Raw genomic sequence first — 23616 nt, forward strand, 5'->3', positions numbered from 1 at the left:
TTCTACCCGTTCCTCATAAGTTTATTTCTTATATTCCGTTAGTTGCTGCAATGTCTGTAATTGCATCTATCTTGTGGATATCCTAGGATTTGTGTTTCTGCCTTTGCATCTAAGAGACTGGATTGACAGGTCCTCACTATACATCATTCAAAATCCTTGGGGAAGTGGCATATAGAAGCAGAAACTGATTAGAAAGGAGGCTCAGGGCCGGGCTATGAATCGACTCTCAGCTAACTTCAACAAGACGAAAACCAGTTTGATTGATATGTCCTAGTAGATGTTAGAACATTGACCCATAATATCTGATATAAGCTGCAGGATTACTGCCATTATTGCTTTAAGAAATTTTAACAAGGCTTCAAATAATATCTGACATGCAAGGCTGGAGGTAATGAACTTCTGAATAAATCTTGTCATTTCATACTGGATTTCGACAGTCAATTTTACACTAACTCCATCAAAGAAGAAAGGAGACAGATTTATAAAAGAGCAAATGATTGAGTCTTTTTCTTTAATAAAAATAAAAAAGAATAATGCTAGTTAAATTCAAAAATTGAGAGAAACAGCTATACCATTTCTGTCTTTTTTCGTAGTATTTTGTTTCCAGGCAATGTATGGACTGGCGGTTTGTTCATTTTTTCCATTTGTTTTTCTTGATCTAAAGCATACTTTTGCTTCACTCACGTGGTGCTGTCAAGCTTTGAAATTTATGGGTGCAATAATTATTTTTCTTTTTACAGTCATTAGAAGCAAAATTTATAATGATTCCTAATGTTGGGTCTGAGGAGTATTAATGTGGTTTCTAATTACTTTTCTTCTAAATGTGATATACAGGAATATAAGAAAACTGTATAAATATTTTCCAAGTTTGGTATTGATGCTTCTGGGTATGCAAACCCACATTCATTCAAGCTCAAGAACTGGCACAAACTGTCTGCCTAGATTGTAAACAATGGTAAGAAATGATTATACTAAGTCCACATGAGCTGGCGGCTGTGACATGAGGCGAAGCAGATCCAGCTTACACTTCATGAGGAGCTGAGCTCTGGCAAAGTTCCTTTATGTCAGAGGCTGAATGACATATAACACTAGTGCTGACTAAAACTTTATTTTGAACACTTTAACTTTCTGACTATAAATGCAATACTTTCCCTCCCTAATGTTACACATTGATTATTCATTTTGCTATAGTAATTACATCTAACTGTGTGAATGTTTGTAGAACTTTTAACTTTTCTTCAAGTCATCTGCTATCTGATACTCTCTAAAATGACTTTCAGAGAACATTTACTTTCTGGTTACATTTAGCAAACCAGCTTAGAGGTAGCCAAAATTCACTAATTGTTGATATTCCTGTAACCTGGCTGTGGTCCAGAAGGTAAGTAAGGAGCAAAAAGATATTGTCTTTGAATTAAGTGAAAAATTGTACAATATATATACAAAGAGCTCATCTTCAAACTAGAGAAGCATTTCTGAAATACAGCCTGCGATCTTGGCAAGCTTTGCAGGTATAATTTGAAAGGCCATTTGAAATTGGGGGAAAACATTTGATTATATCTTCTAAAATCCTCTCAGAAAATAGTGTAATCTACCAATCTCAAAAGACATTGTATAGCTCCTTTCTTATTCCATATGTTATTGCTCCCAAAAGTGTAGCTTAACAATGTACAGTTATTTGAATGAACATGAAGTTTCTGTAGACAGAAAAAGATAAGTTGGTGGAAATTAAGAGCAATGAGGGTAGAATTTCAATTAAAGAAATGTCAAATGTAGAGTAATCTTTGTAAAACATTCTGCACGTTAATTTGTACAAAATGGGGAAACTCTTTTTCATATTTTTTCCTCAAACCCAACCAAGGAAAACTAAAGATCCAAGTTGTGAACTTTTATATAGCCAAAAAGTGGAGAATCAGCGATGATAATGCTCTTAGCAGAGAGAAAATTTACAAGAATGTTCCTGTTTCTTAATGATTGGTCACCAAAAAGACAGCACTTTCTGGGAGTTAAACTTCTTATTCTCAGGCACAGAATATTATTAATATATAATTTTCATAGGGTTGAAAAAGTTAATGCTCTAAGTTTCAGTGAATATAACGTTTAGCTCTTGTAAATATAACAAATTAAGATAACTTTGCATGAATTTAGACAAAATAATTTGAAAGTACAGGGCAGGAGAAACTTGTATTTACTATGTATTTACTTAAGCTAAATGTAATTATTGACATGACAAATTTATTATCTGCATCATAAAACTGTCAGACTTTAAAATTATCTTCATTTTTATGGAGCTCATTTTAATGAATAATGAGATTTAGGAGAATACTTTCGCGCTTTATTTGCCCTTTTCCTGAGGTCTGGGTTTTTGTAAGTATTTGGTACACTATTTATGTGTGACAAGAACATTAGAGGTGTACAGTGCTGTATATTAAGAAACAGGCTGAGGAGGTTAGTTGTGGGAATGGGATTGGTCAATATATATCATTGCCATGTCAACCAACATTTAAAGACTATTTCAGAAGGAATCATTCAATTGTAGAAACGCAATATCTCTAAGAATATAGGGTCAAATTCACCAGCATGACCTGGCTACTTTTTGCCACTCTACAAAAACAAAGAAGTTGTGTCCGGATATTGGCAATGAGAATGTGCATTCTTTCACCTCTTGGTCACTAGTTGGAATCCTATTCATGTGGATAGTGACTGAATGTTATCACTTGCTGACAAAATTTTAGTAATCTTTGCAAAACGAATTGGTGGGGAACAGAAGTTCTAGAGGGACATAAGTCTACTCCATAAAATCACCAATCTTTTTTGAGACTCTTGCTCAGCATCTTAGAGGAGAAGCTAAGAGAGAAAAATTTCAAAAATACCTAAGTGACTTAGGAGACTAACTCCTATTTTCAGAAGTGGTTTAGGCACTTCCAAGACTATATGCTATTGGCTTTCAATAAGTTTAGGTTCCTAAGTGTCTAAGTCACATTTAACAACAGGAACTTGGCTCCTAACTCACTTAGGTCCTTTTGAAAATTTTAGGTAAGGTCTTAATTAAAATGAAGAATGAATTTTCCTTGGACATGTTCCTTCCTGCAACAAGGCTGAAACATGTTGGTGGAAACAGATGAGTAGGACTGCACTGTTACTACTTGTTTCTTGAATAAAGAAGGACTTTGGGGATGATTTTCAAAGTTACAAGGGAGAGTTAAGTGCCCACCAGACCAAGACTTTCACTGGGAATTGGACATCTAACTCCCTGTTTGCCACTGAAAATCCCCCCATTGTCTGGATGGCTTTATAAGTTTGCCAAGCACTAAATTCACTAAATTAAAAAAGTGTACATAAATATTGTAGCAATTCATTTTATCCAGAAGATAAAAGCAAGTGTAATGTCACAAGTGTAATGCCAAGAAAACATCGTAGTGCTGGGTACTACATCATTACTTGGAGAAAACTGTTGTTAATAGGAAAAGTAAACCTTATAGTAGAAATATGCTTGAGTGGGAGAGTTTCACTACTTCTTGCATTTATTACCTCTTCATAGCCTGAGTTTATTGTGAAAGGATATTTTCATTTGTGAATTTGAGGCTTTGGTTGTCTCACTTGTTAATGATTTTTTTTTATTCTGCTGAACTTGTTATGACAATGATGTAAAACAAAAGCCAAAGATACAGCTCAGCCCATCTCTGCTTAAACCGTGCCTAATCTGGGGCTGTTCTGCATGCTCTCCTCTTGTTGCACTGAGATTCAGCAGGAATAACCAAATTCCAAATGAATTCTAACGTTTCCTTTAGAACTTGGGAACTCGTGTAGAGTTAGTTATTTACAAAAAAGACAAGAGTTCTGAGGCTAGGAAGAAAGTGGACAGGTTGAATATACACTGCTGACCTATCACTAATCACATAGAAGTAGACACTGGTTAGGAGTTGCTTACAGCAATTCCAGAATCTGTTTTAGGAGGGTTTTATGGTACCTCTCACCTGGATTTCATGTGACTTCTATGGACTGGTGATTGGTAGAGGAGATGGAGGAGGCTAAACACAAAGGACTCAATTGTAATTTGACAATCTGTCTTGAATGAGTGGCAGTGTGTTGCTGAGCTCAGAAACTCAATTCCTCCTACGCTGTCCCTTTGCTTTGGGGAAGAGTAAGTTACTTCACGCATTTTCACGGGACAGTTTATTCCCCACAATGTGCCTGACCTTTTGGATCTAGAAAGTGGGGCAAGATTTGGGAGCGTGAAGAGTTCAGAGACAAGGCTCCCCCCATCTTCACTTCCCTCCCTCTCACAATGGGGAGTATTGGGCAACGACCTGGAATCAAAGGCTAATCACTGCTGAGTAAGGGATTAAGGAGAGCCTGGTACAGCTAAATAAGGGTTCTGACAATCAAGCTCATATTGAGAATATGTAGTTAATGTCTACCTGACAGCTTGTTCTCAGGAGTTTATGCACTTCAGTGTCAAATTAAATCTAATATTTTATTTGTAAATGATCGTCTCTGAACAATATTCTTCTGTGGACAACAGCACTTCTGACTATTGCAAATTTGAAGCTAAAGAGATGCAAAATAAGATAGAGGGTATTTGTTTTCCATTTAACTTCAGGCATGACTGTTGACCTCAAGTTCTACCTTTTTTAACATTAATTTATAGTTAATTTAAGCTAATTTTACACAAAACCTTGGTAAGTTTTTGAAAAGCAGTAACTCAGATTGTATAGGAATTAAATATATTATTTTGAAAATATAAATCAGGGAGACTTACAGAGTATATAGTATCATGTACATTCAAACTTTAACCTGTAAGGCTAAACTATGCTAACAGAGCATCTGTCTGAAATCTCTTTACATATAATGTGCATCACTAGACACTAGTTGGCAGATAAATAATTGTAGAGACAAGGTGAAATTTTCAATGAGCCATCACAGCTTGATAAGTCATTTTAATTATTATGTGATGCATATTTAAAAGACAGCAATTTGTTATAAGCTCCAGGCTGAAACGTGGCAAACTGACAAGGCTGTGCCAAAAGAGTGAATCTGCCTCTCACCATTACAACTTTACTTTCTTACAGCTGTTTTTTTTCTTTCTTCTTCTCCTTCTTAAATTTCCCCTGTAGAGATCCTTCTGTAGTGCCATGGTAGAGGAGCTGAGGATGTCTCTGAAGTGTCAGCGTCGGTTAAAACACAAACCACAGGCCCCTGTTATTGTGAAAACAGAAGAAGTTATCAACATGCACACGTTTAATGACAGAAGGTTGCCAGGTAAAGAAACCATGGCATAGAGCTGGGAGGCCAAATACCCCAAGCACAAACTGTCATCTTTTTTTCCAAACAACTTTGCGAGAATGTTTCCTGTGGAAATATGCAACCTGTGCAAAATAAAATGAGTTACCTCATGCCGCTGTGTCTATGAACTAGAGACTCAATGATCTAAGCAGTTGCAATGGCCAGACTCGAATCACAAGTGTCATGGATCAACCAACTTATGCAGGGGTTACACTGTTTGTCATGGGTTCCACCATTATGAATGAATGAATGTTACATGTGCGTTTTGTGGCTGATTTCAAATGCAGTCTCGGTGAGAAATTGCAGGTTCCTTTTGAAGTTCAACTGTTGCCAGGAGGTGGCGAATAAATGTCTGACATAACACTGAAGGAGTCTTCTAAAAGTAATATCTCAAAACTGTAGTGGAGCAAGAAACAGTATGTTCTTCAGAACTTTCAAGCATAGAAGAGTTGGTGTTTCCTGGCCTATATCTTCAGACTGTAACTGCCAGCTGGACAGGCGATATGAGCGTACTGGATGGGAGAAGTTTTAAAGCAAAGAAAATCTCAGTCCCATGAATAAGATAAAAATGTGGACACTAACCTGCTTTTTGGACTGTGTCTGTGTCAATGACCGAAATAAAAAATGTCAGTAACAAAGACAGTAATAATTTTCTTTAATTTACTTGGGCTGGAACTTTGATGTGAGAAAACCACAAGGTTGACCCAAATTTAGGTAACATAAAATGTTTCTGAATACAAAGGGATGTATCTTACAACCGTCAGCTGTAAGCAATTACTTTGTTCTTTAATTGTGAAAAGCGAAAAATAAAATGTATTTGGCACATACCAGGCTGCATTTTAGCCAAAAAGGGTTGTGAAACCTTTGATCCTCCTAATTGAACTCAATGGAGCCTGTGCAATTCTCGCTTGTAGGGGAAAAGGGATTGGTCACCTCAGAGAAGTGAATGTGGAGAACTTTAAAGAGGACTGCATTTATCAATACGGTCACAGTGTTAAATGAACAAAATTCTTGAGCAGTTTTTTTTCAAAAAAATGTTCGGGTTTATTTGTGGAAATGCAAGATTTCTATGAAAATAGTTTTTGTATGGAAATTTTTGTAATACTTTTTATCAACAAAATAAGAACATGCGTTCCTGTCGGGGGTGTGATGCCAAGCATGAATGGTAGTGCGTGTGCATCACCAACGTTTGGTGAAAACTATTTTTATCAAGAAAAAGGAATCTTAGAAGAGAAATATTTTCAAGTTAGATAATATAATCGCTAAGTGCACTACCAACACTGCTTACCATGCTACACTCCTGGTTTCCACTAGGCTGACAACATACTGTAATGAACAATTGCGTGTAAATGGTAAAAGACACAAACCTCTTGACCACATTGTGATAATAGTTGAAGTGCACACAGTTTGCTGTTTGAATCCAATGCACAAAATTAAAAAAACAAAAACCATTAAAATTATGTCAGTTTTAGTTGTTGTTTTGTTTTTGCTGTGTGAGTTGAGCAATATATGTACAGTACTTTGTGTCAGTGCTGGTACTTATAACAATCACAGCTTAAGGCCCGATCCTACAAATACTTGCTACTTAGCATAAGCCAGTGACTGCATTGGGACTGCTGTACACCGCCTGCTATGGACACCTACTGCAGGATTAGACCCTTATTTGTTACAAACCTAATTTACCCGTCCTGCTTTTAGTGGGTTTCAGGACATGACATATTTTGAAAAAACTGCCCCAGTGATGTTAAATCTTGCACCCTGTAAATCTGTATCCTGATAATGCAGCAAAATGTATAATGATGGGTTATTATAGGAATGTTATGCCTACCACCAAAGTTTATAAAGATGTTTTTTTATTCCATAAACATTTTATTTGGCTATTTTTATTTATTTATTTATTTATTTTATAACAAACAGAATTTTAGAAATAGAGGAATAAGAAATCAGTCACTAGTGAGGAAAGAGAAAATTTGTTTACTTAAGGCACAATTTTATGTTATCATCCAAAAATTTTACGTTATCATCACAATTTTACGTCATCATCATCTATAGAATAGTTCTATTCTATAACAAGTTTCACTTTTCCAGTACAAAAGTGTAATATATATCACCAAAACTATAGAGATTATAGTATGCAGTTTGGGATTTTGTGTCTACTATCCAATTCTCATAAATTTTCATACACATTGAGCTGGCCAATTTCATTGTGACTAGCGATCAGGAAAGTAAAATCTCTGCTTGTGAGAGTTTCATCCCATTGATGTGGAATAAAGAACAGGTTATCTCTGCCAAAAAAACAAAACAAAACAAAAAATAACATTAAAAAACCTTCAGCAAGGTTTCTGAAAAATATATATATAATTACGTAATGCACATTTAAACTTAAGTTTAATTTTTAAATAAAATAAAAAAATTGTCATACAGGACAATGGAAACTCCCAATTATGATGTCTTGGAATGGAAAAACATTGGCTATTGCATTGACTGATGATTTACAATAAAATTTGTAAAGTCATAAAGTATAATGCAGTATTATATTCAATTTAACCTCTTTTCTCCATTTAAGGATGTTGAAATAAGCAGGAGTTCCATTCTCCCCTTGATGCACATGGATAATTCTAATTTATATTAATGTGAGCTACAGTAAGTATGAACAGGGAGGAAAATGCCCTATATATATCATTTGGGACAAAAACCCATAAGGAATGGGGGAATCTTATGACTGAAAACAATGTGGATTAATTTGCTTCTCAGTGAGAATATGCAGCCTTCAATGGTAAGAGAAACATGCAAAGTAACTGACAATTGGAGATTTGTACTGAAAATCAAGACAAGATTGGATGGTTCAGCAGACTCACTGGTATACTGGCATTATTTTGAATGTATACTCTAACCCGTTATGTTTATTGATGTGAGCTGGTAATGATTTTTGTTGTTGTTAGAGAATTAAAGAATTTAAATAAAAAAATGACTCATACCCAGTAGTCCCCAAAACAGCAGAAAATGTCACCCATTGCTATACATCTCAATGGATCATTTTCCCTTCAACACCATGGCGGAAGTTCCCTATCCTGAAAGAAAAAAACATCATTTCTGATGGCTGCTAAATGGCAAGGTCCAGATCCTCAGCTGGTGTAAATTGTGATATCTTTGTTAAAAGTCAATGAAGCTGCACCTGTTTACACTAGGTAGATCTGGCTCTTGCAGATGCAGAGTCAGACTTTACTCAGTTCAACTGCTTTAAGTAGGCTTTTTATATAGTAGATCAATATGTCCACTGATTTAGCAGAATGGGATGGTTGCTTCTTTTCTGACTGATTATGAATGTCAGTCCAGAAAAGAGTTTTAAAGCAGCTATCATTCAGCTATGAGGCCCTTCCTGGATGATAAAAAATAGGCGGTAAGAAATTAATTCTTCCAGGGACATTCCCTTTCTTTATATTTTAATTAATGTACACATTGTTAATATTTAAGGATTCTCAGGACGTAGATGTAAAATCTTCAGATTTGCCTCATAGCACATTTCTGTAGAACCTTTGGTTGGGCATAGGCAACTATTTAGATACAAAAATAAATGACGAAGTATATTTAACTTCACATGTTTCTGAAGAATCTAGAGTTTGGCAGGACTGGAAGTAGAAATCCTGGACTCAGCTGAAGTCATTGGAGATTGATGTAAATCAGTTTATCTGGTCCATTGTACCAAGATACACTACTGCAGGAGACACTCCTCTTGTAGTATTCCCAGGTCAGAAGAAACAGGAAGTGCTCGCAGTTTTGTGAAAATGTTTATTCTTGTGAGGTTTCCAGCCCAATTTCTTAAACTGAAGAGCTTAATGCAGGAGTGGAGAATCTTCAATCTGCACCTGAATTTTTGGGGATTTATCTGAACCTGCCCTTCTCAGGTTCACCTATCACTTCTTCCAAAGGAGCACCATTCAATTATTTTTTAAAAACAAATAAATTGACTGGTTCGTATGGCAGAATGAGAAGGACATGATGAAGAATGGAAGAGATTAAATTAATTAATTAATTAAATTTGAAATGGGAAAAATGCCGTATGCCATGCCACATTCTACAAAATCAAGGAGGTACCAAGACCAGAAAACAGAACAGACCGAGAGAGGCAGGACGCATATGCCATATGGATTATTTCTGCAGAATAATGTTTAAGGCTGGTAAAAATGCACCAAACAAAGAGCAACTCATACACCACTTCACCTGTTTCCCAGATAAAGGAGCTCCATCACAAAATATAGTAGATGAAATCCTCGCTACATTGAAATCAATGACAAAATTCCCATTGATTTCAATGGGACCAAGATTTCATCCAGAATCATTAAAAATGATAAATTTATTCAGCTAAATGTACAATGACAGACACATTAAGGCCAGAATATGATACTAGCATTTCAGTCTTCAAGCCTGCCTTTAGGTTTACAGGTACAATTTGTCACAGATACATAGTTTTGAGGCCAGAAATGTCCACAATGGTCATCTAGTTTGTTCTCTGGCATTCCTTGGTGTCCTCTTTCCGTGCCTACTTCCATGCTGTCCCCTGCACCTGGCTCTTCCTTTCTGACGCTGTCCACCAAGTTCTTCTTTCTTCACCTTTTAAATTCTTCCCAAAACCCACTTCTTCAAGCTATTCTATGGTCTGTAGCTCTAATTAAACTAATGTTACTCAGAACACCTCATAGCCCTTGTTTGTAACCATCCAGGGCACATACCCTAGCCTTTCATGTGACTGTAATCTTATTGTCCTTCTTTTATTTTACTTCCTGTCCCCTGCCTTTGTTATTTCCTCCCATTTTTCTTGTATTTGCCTAGATTGTATGCTCTTAGGGAGCAGGGAATCTATCTTTTATTTGTCATATGAAGCACCATGCACATCTAGAGAGCTATATAAATAATAGACATCATAACTTTTTAAATTATGTTTGAAGTGATACAGATCTGATTGCCATCCAACCTAACACAATGGGCTACTGGTGCATGACTGGGGGTCATAGACATTATAAAATACACATAAATAATAATGGTAACAAGTCAATTGACAGGAGCCATCACGCTGACTCACACATCAGTGGAAATTATTCTACAGAATCACTGTAGAATAGTCAAAATATAGTGGAAATAAATCTTCAGTAACATAGATCCTCATGTTCTGATATACTTAACAGCAGTTCTACTATTTATTCTATTTCATTTAAGGGTGGGCCAACCAGTTCAGACAAAATAAAATTGAGAATTTGTCTGAAGCTTAGTCCAAATCTCACACCCTAACTTATTTTAGGTTTGGAAAACAAGCAATTAAATATCCCTATCTTACCTTGACCTAAAACTGGCTTCATTCCTTTGCTAAAATCCATCTAATTGTTTAGTAAGTCTACCAATATTTCCCAATATCACAAGCATTCACTAAAACCACTGTGCAAAGGAATTGTTTGCTAATGATAGACCTGTAGAAATTAGAGTTAGAGAAGACCTCTTAGGTAGGGCTAAATGAAAAGTATTTTCAGAGAGTGTCTATGACTTGATGCACCTGGGCTGGTAGCAGAACTTATCAGTTTTTATTTTTCCTATTGTGCCTGGTCCCTTTTTAAATTTAGTGCCACTCTGGAACTACACACCTTTTTTGCAAATTGGACTGCATGGACAATAACACTCAAGAAAGCCCTACCTCATGCAAAACACTTCCTTCCCTTTTCTTGAGATAGTAGTCATATTTGGGGTCGGGAAGGAATTTTCCCCAGTAACATTGGCAGGGGGTGGTGTTCAGCTTCCTCTCAGCATGGCGCATGGATCACTCACTCGTTTTAACTAGAGTAAACTTTGGATTCTCTGTAATTTAAAGTCTTTAAATCAACATTTGAGGACTTCAGTACCTCATCCAAAGGTGATAGGTTTATTGCAGGAGTGGATGACAAAGTGTGTCAGAGCCACTGTTCTACTCTTCACTCATTCATGACTGGCTGGAATAGCTGCCAAATATATGGAGTTATTCTTAAATGCAGAATAACGTGCTTGTGTAGAGCAAGTAAAGAGGTCCTTATGAATCAACCCACCAACTTTTCCCCACTTGGCATTTTAGTTCCTTTTAGTAAAAGGCTACCAAATGGCAGGAAGACACAAGCCCTCTTCTCAGAGACCCCATTCTGTAGACCTCCACCCTTACAGGAGTAAAGCTCAGAGACGCAGGGCCAGATTTTTAAAGGACCTTGGTTCCCTAAATAGCTGTCTAGTGGGCTTTAGAAAATGTCACAAGGTACCTCATTGAATTTTAGGTACCTAAATGCCTTTGAAGAAAATCTCTCCCCCCACATGCCTGTTGGGATGGCTCACAGTGCTCTGAGTGATGCTCTGCAGCCATGCTGTCAGTCTGATGGTATTGGCTTTATGCAGCAAAGCTGTGAATTGCAAGTGTCAGGGCCAGCATTGGCTATTAGGATCATCAAACCTTTGCTTCTCCTGAGCTTTCCAGTGAATGACAAAGGCATCCCTTGCTAATGTGGTATTTCTCAGGCCAATTGCTTTTTGTTCAAGGAATCCCACCGGTCATCTGCTTCCTTCATGGAGTTTGGGGGCAATTGGGGGGGGGTTGCCCAACATGCTCATAACACTTTCAGTTCTGCATGTTATAATCTAATCTCATATTTCAGGGCTTCACATGATTACCTGCAGGGGTCGGAGACATTTTTTACCTGATGCATAATTGCAATATAGGTTTGGGATTTATGCCCTCCTCTGAAGAATCAGAGTTCTGCCATGACAATGGATGGGATACCAGCTGAGGTGGACTGGTTTCAGAGTTGATACAGAAAAATCCTTTGTTCTAGATGCCTGATGATCTCTGCTTGTTCATATAAAATATGGTGGCCTAAATGTCAGTCTAAACTAGGGACCGCATTTTGGGCTACCAAGTGTCTGAAGGTCCCTAATGTATACATTAAGGGGCTTCCCCCATCCCCACAATATTGAACAATGAGGGTAACTATTTACCAATGGTTGTGCTGGATTCTCCATCACTGGCAATTTTTAAATCAAGATTGGATTTTTTCCTAAAAGCTATGCTCTAGTTCAAACAGGAATTATTTCAGGGACATTCTATGGCCTGTGATATGCACAAAAATCAGACTACCTGATGACAGTAATCCTTCTGACTGTAGAATCTCTGACACTGTGAACATGTATGCACAGCTGTTCTTCTGGCAAGACCTCATGCACTGTATGTAGACCTGCTAAAAGAGGTCTGTTGTTCCTTTTGCTCTTTACCTAACAAATGTCATGAAGAAGCCACACAGGCACAGTGAAGTCAAATTAATTACAACAGTTAAGGCCTATGTAGTTATACACACTGCTGTTCTAGCAGGTTTTTTAAAATAGAACACAGTGAGCACTACAAACAGGCTTGCCAACTATTTAAAGGGATGCTATGCAGTTCCTGTATACACAAAGTCTAATTCCCTTTACTACGTTTTGGATAGGAGGTGTTTAAAAGTTCATTCCTTGTTGCATACTACTCAAGGACTGTGTAGCCTGAGATTAGAAATGCATCTGTCCCAAATAAGAGTTTCTTTTGTAGGTGGCTACTTAGAGTTAAATAAGAAACTGAGATTGGTGAAACAGAAACTTTTTGAGCATTACCTCTTACAGAAGTGAAATAATGGAAAAATCAATATACATAAATATAAAATAAATACAGTAAAGTGGTTTCCTGCATTGGTCACACTTACTGTCTTACATTGTGCATACTTACAGCCTTACGGAGGCCATTGGAACTAAAGATGATAGTCAGCAGAGCCTACCACAAAAGAAAATCACCGAGCCAGGCTTCCGTGACCAGTTTCCCCATGTCATCAGCACGGTGTCTCAGCTAGCGATGGGTTTGACAACCTATTAAACAACTTTTCCCATTCCATGCACATACATCCGAGCCCATATCCAATCTTGTCAAGTCTCAACCCCCCATTCATATTTGGTATTCTAGGAGAGCAATGTTGGGATTGCAGTTGCCCATATGTGATGTTCCAGTTGACCACAATTACATTTCTGACAGTTAACCCAATGCTTTAATGCCTATATGTCTACACTACAAGCTAAGAGTGTGATTTCTCAGTTTGCATATACATACCTGTTCTAGCTGTCTTTGAGCTAGGGCAAGTTTAAATGGTAGTGTGGCCACAGTAGCATAGGCAGTGGTAGCGGCAGCAGAGTTTAGCCATGTTGAGTGTAGCAGTTCAGGGCAACTGCAACTGTAGTCCCTCTTTGTGGACCAACAAGGATGCCCACTGTTGGGTCACCGCCTCAGAGAAGTGGGAGCTGAGAACCTATGTCCCTCTCCCTCCTGAATGGGATTTCTCAAGGCTGGACAGTTCCCTTCCAACACTGTGTTATTCCTAGCAAGCCAGACTGCCTAAACAGGCCAGTGTCTGTCTCTTTTCAGAGCATAATTGCCCAGTTACCACGGAGCTATACCTAAGCAAGCATATTTATTTTTAAGGTGCAAGTATTACAGAGAAAACATATTAAAATCAATAAAAGCACCTACATGCATGCTAAGACATTTACTTAGAAGGGCCTTTGGTAGGAGTCATAGACTCAGACTCATAGACTATAGGGTCAGAAGGGACCATTATGATCATGTAGTCTGACATCCTGCACAATGCAGGCCACAGAACTTCACCCACCGACTCCTGTAATAGACCCCTAACCTAAGACTGAGTCACTGACGTCCTCAAATAATGATTTAAAGACTTCAAGGTACAGAGAATACACCAACAAATGAGCCAGGCCTCATGATACAGAGGAAGGTGAAAATTCCTTCCCAACCCCACATATGGCAATCAGTTAAACCCTGATCATGTGGGCAAGAGTCACCAGCCAGACACCCAGAAAGAATTCTCTGTGGTAACTCAGAACCCACCCCAGCTAACATCCCTTCACAGGCCATTGGGTGTATTTACAGCTAGTAATCTAAAAGCAGTCAATTGCCAAATTAGGCTGTCCCATCATACCATCCCTTCCATAAATTTATCAAGCTCAGTCTTGACGTCAGTCCTCCAAACACCATAAAAGAGTTTTTAGTGATTACAAGTTCATAATAGCTTAAGCTCAGAACAAGCCCACCAATGGCTAGTTCAGGCTTTCCTTTACAAAATTGAGCCTTTGATCTTCAGATTCTAGGAACAGGTCCTCAATATACAATGATCCCTTCTTCAGGGCATAGCTTCAAAAGGCTGGGTTTTTGCATAACAAGAGGTGGGAATGTGCACTCACCTCGCCCTAGAGATTCCCTAGGTAAACCCCTTGAAACTGTCCAAAAGTCCATTCTTGTCTGGTCTATTGTTTTATATAGTCCTTTGAAATTCATAACCCTTCCCAATAATACATAACCTTTGCACTTAATACAATGGACTCCAAAGATACTTATTGCATTAAGATTTTGTCAAGGATATTGCAGAAAATTGAGTACAAAAAACCTCTTGAAACCAGGGAGTATGTACTCAGCAGTTCAGCCATGCCACCACTGCTGTTGCCCATGCCAGTGTAGCTATACTATTATTTATATGTATATGCAAGCTGGGAATCACATCCCTAGTTTATAGTGTAGATGTAACCTATATTGCCCCCTTTGGATATTGACTAATAGCTCCATGATGATGACAACCAGGAATGGCCACAGAAGCAACCTGCTGGGATCTCTTCTTTACAAACATACCTGGGTAGAGATGCAAAGTGTCTAAATATGGCATGAAAATATAAATATTGACTAATCTATTAAATAGGAGTATTAAATGCATTCATTACATTTCTATGCATAAAAAAAGAAGGCACATTGCCTACTCTTGAGGGAGACCTTTTTTTTCCCGCTCCTCATTAACAATCCTTAATCCTCTTTCCAAAATTGCAACAATCGCTCTTTGAATCTTAGTCCGATCACCAGCAAGTGGCTGATAAGAGATTTCATAATTTAATTGCCTTAAATTTTCTTTTCAGTAATCTTGGCTATTCATAATTACAATTGTTCCATTTTTGTATTCTGCTTTAATTACAAAGTCCTCGTACTGTGTAAGTGTCTTTAAGGAGTCTCTTTCTCAGATAGCTAAGTTACGGATAATTTTTGTTACAGTTTTTAAATAATAGATCAATGCCCCTTTTTCAAATCTCCTATGAAGGATGTTAATCCAGCCTGTGTATTAAATTTACTTTTACATTTAAACAGCTCTTGTTTATGTGCACCAGCCTCCTGCCCTCCCCTCCCCGCAAACATTTGACTTAGTCTGTTAACTTCCAATGTAATAGTTTTATTTATTTATTGTCTCCAGTTGAGGACCAGGCAGGGGGCACCTGATCTATGGCCAGCCACTTTTTTGCCAGGCCAAACTGAGTCACAGGTCATGCAACTCACTCAAATTTGGAGAGGGTGAGTGTAGGGGATCTTGACCTCGGTGGGGGGAGGGACAGGCACCTGAGAGGGGAAGAGGAAGCTCAAGTGGGGTCAAGTTGCCCCCCTCAATTTAAATGGTGCATCATAGCCCCTTCTCTGAACTCAGAAAGTATTGTTATTCCATTTCACTGAGTGGGATGAGAGGCTCAGAGTGGGAAAGTGAGTTGCCTAAATCCACATGGGAAGTCCATTTCAGAACCATGGGTAGATTGCAAATCTCCTGAGTCCTATTCCAGTGCCTTAACCATGAAGATATCATTTTGCCTTAAGTGGATCTTGTTGAAAATCTTCTGATTATTTTCCATTGGAAAATGGTGATTAGATGGAATCACAGCATTCTGGAATAACATCAGTTCTTTTGATGGAAACCAGGTTGGACAGCTACCCGTCCTGTCTGCTTGGCTGCCTGCCTCATGGGTGGATTAACAGGCAGGCAGGAAGGCTGTGCAGCTGCCCAGCTTCCCAGAATGCCTGGTTTGTTGGTGGGCAGGCAGTGGACAGGCTACCTGGGCTGCTCAGCCGCTAAGATGCCATGGCTACCTGACTTCCCAGCTGTCCTGCTCTTTGGGCTGTGTGGCTTGCTGCCCTATTTGCTGGAGCCCCATAGATTGGCTTCTCATTTGGCTGGCTTGCAAGCTAGCCATCACCCTGGTTCCCTGACAGGTGGCTTGCCTGGAAACCAGGGTATTTTCCAGCTTCCTGCCTCCCTGGCTGGCAGGTGGTGTGGTGGGCTGCCTGACTTCCAGGATAGGTTGCTGAGGAGCCAGGAAGCTGGCCAGCAACAAGTCCACCAGTTTCACAGCTCCCCAGCTGGTGGATGACTCCCTGGCTAGCTCACAGGGGCCGAAACAGATCATTCTTTTTTGTGGGAAATTTTGCTATGAGAACATTTCATTCCAAAGCAGAACACAATGAAAAGTCGACAACCTACTCTACCCACAAGGCTATTCTTTTAGCCAAAGAAAAGCTGCCATAAGTATTTTGTTTCCATTTTCAGTATGCTGCTTCCATGGCTACAAATGACAAACAATTCTGTAATTTTTTTTCATTATGTCCAAAATAAGTTCATTGCCTGATTGCCTTGAATGGTCACTCTCCAGATATCTGACATCACCTTCCCTTTTTTTTTCTCCCCTTGTATCTATTCTTCTTTTTCACTCCATCAGTGTAACAGAAACTTATGGTGCACCAATTTTTATTCTTGAGTCCATTCCCTCTTGATTTTATTCCTTGTGATTTCTGATTCAGATTGTTCTTTTGGTATCAGGTTCAGAAATTCAGCTATACTCTTTTCCTTCATTATATTTACTGAAATACAGACAGACTCACTTTTTATTAACCCTCATTCTGCCAAATTGTGAGCTCAGGGTTAAGTTCTTACTTACACACAAAGAGCAAATCCACGTTTCAACTCAGTGAATGAGAGAAAACTCAGTGACTCTCTGTAACATTCTGTATCTGAACAGAAACAGTAAATGACAGTTGTCTCAAAATTGCCTTAGTAACTAGGAAGACATGCACTTCTATATTTAACAGTGCAGTACACAGAAATTCTTCAGTCTCCAGTAAGGCTCTTTGTCCCTTAGCAAATGGAAGTCTCCAGGGAGCATAAAGCCAACAGAACCGACTCTACAGCACCTTTATAGCCCCTGGAGCAGGGACTGATTAGGGGAATATCAGACAGGAAAAAGGAAGATGTGTGACTAGAGTGAACTTCACTTCAACTGACCCTGGCTGCTGCAGGGACCCTTCTCCCCATCCCATAAGTTACAGCAGCTCTGAGACTGAATTAATTTACAGCAAGGTCCAACCCAATTCCCAGTGGCCACAGGGATCAGTGGAGTCAATTCCCCCCCCACTCTATTCCCACTATACAGTGGTTGACCCAAGGATTGGGACCACAATCTTTGTCCATTTAGACAGCTGCTGTACATCTCCACTCCACAGATCAGCAGTGATACTGTGATAGTTGGCTCTGGCCCCAGAGTCCTGACTGACAGGGAGAAAAGCAAACAGGAGAAGCTGGTCTCTCCATCCTCACAGAGCTCAGGCTGGTTAGAGAGCTGGCAGGAAACCCTGCCTGTGATTGGAAGAGGAACAGCATGGGCTGCTAGAGAGAACACAGTGTAGCTACTGCTGCTACATTAGGCACCCATCAGGCCAAGCGTCTGAGTTCTGAGGGTGGGGACAAGTTCTGGGGAGAAATCTAGGCACATGGCTCCTGTGAACCTGTACCATGTATGATATAGCAAAGGCAGAAGGCTCTAGAAAAGTGCTTGAAGGGAGATATGTAAGCCTCAGAATGCTCCGGGCTCTGTTCCCTGCAGTTTAGCTGAGAGTTGTTAGGGGGCAATTAGGAGCAGCTGGGGCTAATTAGGGACCAGCCAAGTGCTCCATAAAAACCCTCTGACCCAAACAGACAGGGCATGATCTGGGAGGAGCAGGAGTGCCGTGCTGTGTGTAGGAGTACTGATTGTGAGGAGGAACAGACCAGCGTGCAGAGATTCTGTGGAAGAGCAGGCTGGAGAAAGGTACCAGGCTCAAGAAGCCAAAAGGAGGGGGAAAATTAGCCCAGGGGAAGAGAGTTTTCAGCTGGGAACATGGTGCCAGCAGCACATAGCTGCTTCTCACAGGGCCCCTGGGCTGGGACCCGGAGGAGTGGGTGGGTCTGGGTCCCTACCCCCTCCTTGGGGAAATTGGAGTGGCTGGAGATGCCCTGACCCACTACAAGCAATGGAAGCATGAGGCCCACTAGGGTGTACTCGGCTATCTGCCACACATACTATACCAAGAATCAGCCAGAGCCAAAATAGGAGGTGATCCCCTGCTGGGTGACTGAGGAACTGATGTGTCAATGGACAATGATGACTGTTGGGATCTCTTGTTGAATTCCTAGCTCCCCAAAGGCTGTGGGAGGTTCTGCACCCCAAGGCCAGGGGTGGGAGTTTGGAACCGACTACCAGCCATAGGACCTCCCACCACATGACATATAGTACATATAGTACAGTCAGGAAAAGATGCAGGGGCACTTTGCTTTCTTTTTTTTGTATTTAACGATAGGTCAGGAAAAGTCAGTGTCAATACTTTGTTGATGGCCACATGACTCTTGTCAAAGGAGTGAGTATCGAGGTAGATGGGCGGAGCTGTAGGTGCATGTGGGCCTTCACCCTCCTCTTACTGCCGTTCCTGATTGCTTTCATGGACAAACTGATTATGATCCTCGTATGGGTTGGAAGCAAAGCTCCTACTGCAACCATGAGGAGAAGAGAGAGGTTAGTGGAATCCCACACACTTTGATGGGACTGTAATATACTGATTTTCTTTATTTCTGTCTTCAGAGTGCTCATTGCTGTTTAAAGCATTTCCTTTTCAACTTAGACTGCTTGTGCTTCCTCTCCTGTGAAAAGCATTAAGTTCACGGAACATTTATTTAGCACTGTGAAGAGAGATTAGCATAGTTGTTATAGAGAGTTAGAATATGAGAGTGAAGGAAAGAATCAATGTATAGTAACAGATCTTTCTCTGTCTATGTTTTACTTTCTCAGTCCTGCCTCAGTATTGTCTGGGTGAAAGAATAAAAGAGAGAAAATAATCGGTTTGATCCTACAGTCCTGGGGATTCCATGGGATTGTTGCTTGAGAAAAAAGATTGGGCTCATTATTGCTTAATACTTTATAACACTTCATTAACACTTACTTATTAATCTCCCATGTGTTTGTGCATATTATCCCCATTTCAGAGACACAACGATCAAGGCACTGGAGTTTTCAGAAGAGCTCAGTTCCTAGTTAGCCCTAAAAATAAATGGCTAGACTTTCAAAATGCTCATTTGTCATGGCTCCTTTTCACATTGCAGGGAGGGGTGGAATTAACTCTTGAAAATATCTGGCCCAAAGCTTTTAACTTTAGTAGTAGAAGAAGCCTGCACTAGAGATAAGGAGTATTAATTTATTTTTATTACCATGGTGCTTAGAAGTCCTAGTCATGGACCAGGACTCCATTGTGTTAGGCACTGTGCAAACAGAACAAAAAGACAGTCCCTGCCACCAGCAGCTCTCTGTTTCCTAGACTTCTGCTCACAACAATAGATGTCACCTTTCTCTGTAAGAGAGCTACCAAAGGGCAACTCTGCTGTATTATGATATGTGCTAAGGGCCCAGATCTGCTCTCACATAACTGCAATAACCGTTGATTTCCATGGGCATTGAACTGTGTAATGGAGTGTAGCAATGACCTTTATACATTACTATCAAACTACATAAATGACTAATAAGCTTATTTCTATTATTCTATGACCAATTACTATACTATAGTAATTAATTACTATATACCACATCACACACAATAGCTATGCAATTAAAAGATAAACATTGCATAAATGTCAATGTATTTTAGAAATTGTAATAAAAAGGTAGAAATATAAAAGGTGACAACCAGGACTTTACAATTTCAGCACAAACTGACACTGAGGTATCCAATGGATATTTGTACTGTGTGCCAATGTGCAGATTAAGGACAGTCATCTTACCTTAAACCTTGGTCAGTTAGTGGCAAAATTTAGAGCTTGTTTAACTGGTGCTTTGGTCTGCACCAGAGCGGTAGAAATTCGCGTGCGTACTAATGTGTTGTACACTAAGTGGATTGTGTGGACTAAAAGTTCCCTATTGTGTAATGTAGCCCTGTTTCAAACAGTAATACGTTACGGTGCATTAGGGACCTTTTTGTGTGCACCCGCAGCGTCCACACAGCGCAAACACACACAACTTTCACCCCTTTGGTGAGGCCTAATGCACCACGAAGCCCAACGTTCAATCTTTCTTTTTAACCTGAGAAGTTTGCATTTAGGTTCCATTCTTCCAAAATCATGTATGTACTTACACATACTTTGATACCATTAGATACGCTCACAGGACACCCTTACCTTGAATAGTGATTTCAGGTTTTGTCGCCTCATCTCAAAAAACAGAAAAGAAAAGAAAACACAGTAGAAAGTCAAAACTGGACTGAAGAAGGCCAAAACACTGTTGCATGTTCTGTGGGATAAGAGGTTTCATTCATCAAGAAAAGGTAAAAAACCAAAAAAACGCCAACCACCCCCTAGATTGATTTTGCTTGGAAAGAAGAGGGAGCAGAGTTAGGACAAATGTGTATATAATCCTTAAAACAAAAGAGGTCAGTTGGCTGATTCTAGTAATTAGGATAACAAAATACATTGTGCAGTTGGAGCCTACTCCAAATCCCATTGAAGTCAATGGAAAAACTCCACCTAATTTCAGAGGGCTTTGGATCAAGCCCTTGGTTTAAAGAGAGACACTGCTGTTCTATGTGCTCTCACTCCAGTGTGTCCTTTCAGTATAGAACATAAAGGAGGAACCAAAAAGACACTTAGCACCTATTCCAGGTGGCTCTTAGAGCCATTTCAGGACCTCTTTCCATGTTTTCACAGTCTGGTGTCAGACAGTACCAGGTATGTCTCATTTTCATAAGCACTCAATTTTTCCACAGATTTTCTAGTTTTATTTTATTACAGAAGAAACATAGTAGAAGCACCATGTGTATGAACTAGGCAACTTGTTGATCCCTTGAAAAATATTTAATGATATAAGAATAGCCATACTGGGTAAGAGCAATTGTCCATCTAGCCAAGTATCCTGTTTTCCAATAGTGACCAATGCTTTAGACAGAATGAACAGAACAAGGTAATTGAGTGATTCATCCCCTGTCATCCAGTCCCAGCATCTGGTAGTCAGAGGTTTAGGCATATCCAGTATTAGTGACTTATTACAGTTTAATTTGTTCCAAAACCTCCTTTACTGACACCCTAATCTGGGGACAGTTCCTTGGTTTAATCACCTAAAACGAACGGCTCAGGTGTGGGAATTTCCCTCACCTCCTCTGCGGACAAGACTGATTCAAAGAATTCATTTAGCTTCTCCATGGCAGCCTGGTCTTCCTTGAGTATTTCTTTAGCACCTCAATTATCCAGTGGGCACACTGATTATTTGGCAGACTTCCTGCTTCTGATGTATATTTTTTAAAATTCCTGTTAGTTTTTGTGTCTGTTGCTCTTCAAATTATTTTTTTGGCCCTCCTATTTATACTTTTACACTTGCCAGAGTTTATGTTCCTTTCTGTTGTCTTCAGTAGGATTTGACTTCCAATTTTTAAAGGATGCCTTTGTGCCTCTTACCATCTCTTTTACTCTATTGTTTAGACATGGTGGCATTTTTTTTGGTTCTCTAACTTTTTATTTTAATTTGGGGCATAGATTTAATTTAATTCTCTATTATGATGTTTTAAAAAAGGTTCCATGCAGCTTTCAGGCATTTCACTTTTGTGACAGTTCATTTGAATTTAACTTTAATTAGCTAGCCTCCTTGTTTTTCTGTAGTTCCCCTTTTTGGAGATAAATGCTACTGTCGTGGGTATCTCTAATATCCACCCCAAGACTGTTAAATTTAATTACATTATGGTCGATATTACCAGGATGCATAGTGTGTATAGTGGTAGCAGAACTATGATTTTCACAGTGCACACTTGTGACTGTATTAGACAAGTTTATTGATCAAAACTGACATCACCCTTGCCATTTTCCATTCTATAAAATACCTTGGTATCTTCTAATTAGGTTTAAAGGATGTTAGATTATATTCATGGAGCTGAGCCATTGAAAGACACTGTGTTCTTCTTACACGTGTCTCCTCTGAAGTGCAGAAGATCCCAGCAAGTCGTGGCCAAGAACAGTATAAGATATGCATGCCAGCTCTCTAAACACCACATGCTGAGCACATCAGGAAGCACCTTTTCTCAGTGAGTGATGCTGGCACTGTGACACAGATGAGTGCCAGCATTAGGGAGAATTGCGGTGAATGACACCTTTCATCAGCATAGAAAAGGCTGGCAGTAAGATCAGACCGGCAACTAAAAACTGAAGAGCCGAGGAAGTGAAATGGGGGGAGAAAGGCAGAAAGCTTTGAAGTGTGGTGAGTAGTGTTGCTTCTGTTAACTCACTAAGGTCCAGAATGTAAACCTTACCATCTCCCTGAAAAACAAGCAGTGCATGTGATCCCAAGAGCAAAGATGAGAACGAACTGTGACAAAATACAATTCCTTCCCTGTTTCCCTTTGATTCTGGGCATTACTAAGGCATTACTTCACCCCTTTTCCTGGAGAAGCTTACTCCATTGTGTGCCTGACCAGCTACTATGACCAACACATGCAAGGAGCAGGGCCAGGGCTCCTTTACCTCTCTCTGCTCTCTTCCCACAACAATGCATAACAAGCAAGTTGTCTCTGCTCTTCCCCCTGTGGCTGGAGTCACAATCTGAGCTGGGCACCTTACTCCCCCTTGGCCTGCTGCACAGCCAAGTAAGGGCTGTGACATGCTAACCCTAATCTTCTTTTCTATATACTGCCCAGCAGGGGTTGAGTGATTACCAGGTAAATGGGCTCTGCTCACTTTTTAAAATCTGAGCTAAAATAGTTTCCCTTTATTTTTGCTGGTTGTAAATGCTAACTTATGCAAATGCTTGAGAACAAAAGGCTTCAATATGACGCTAATCATCCAGTTTACTGGAAATCTATTGTTGTCTTTGAGTCTGGCTTGGTAAAAATCCCAACTGAATCCTTGACAAAATGGCCTGCTGGGGGGGGGGAATCTGCTTCTGCTTCTATCCCTGCCTGAGAGGATTTGATATAAAAAATTGCACTGATAATATTGAATCAACCTGGAGGCTGTTTAACAGGGCCGAGGGGTGGAGGATGGAAGGTGGGGAGAAAGTAGAGAGAGACGGAATACAAACTGCTTGGTGAAACAGAAGTGTGTGAGTTTATTAGAGCCTTGAAAAATGGAAATCCTGTCAAATCTCAAACTGGAACACAGA

The 23616-nt window shown here is 39.5% G+C and overlaps 1 protein-coding gene and 1 long non-coding RNA gene across 4 annotated transcripts in view; both read left to right on the top strand.

The window, feature by feature from the left end:
- The window catches only part of GRIK2 (glutamate ionotropic receptor kainate type subunit 2), a 614149-nt gene extending 605934 nt beyond the window's left edge, over nucleotides 1–8215 (top strand). For all 3 annotated transcript variants that reach the window (XM_067546518.1, XM_067546520.1, XM_067546521.1), the window contains one exon: nucleotides 5115–8215. In XM_067546518.1, coding sequence (XP_067402619.1) covers nucleotides 5115–5279 — 165 coding nt within the window. In that variant the 3' untranslated portion in view covers nucleotides 5280–8215. The remainder of the gene's footprint in view (nucleotides 1–5114) is intronic.
- Nucleotides 8216–18173: 9958 nt separating this feature from the next.
- Nucleotides 18174–19540, top strand: LOC137152179 (uncharacterized). Its single transcript, XR_010919462.1, has 3 exons — nucleotides 18174–18264; nucleotides 18794–19005; nucleotides 19473–19540. It is a non-coding gene; the product is annotated as an uncharacterized lncRNA (long non-coding RNA).
- The last annotated feature ends 4076 nt before the right edge of the window (nucleotides 19541–23616 follow it).

This window comes from Emydura macquarii, unplaced genomic scaffold, assembly GCF_026122565.2.
Source record: "Emydura macquarii macquarii isolate MOO-44397 ecotype Brisbane River unplaced genomic scaffold, CSIRO-AGI_Emac_v2 contig_1146, whole genome shotgun sequence".
NCBI lineage: Eukaryota > Metazoa > Chordata > Testudines > Chelidae > Emydura > Emydura macquarii.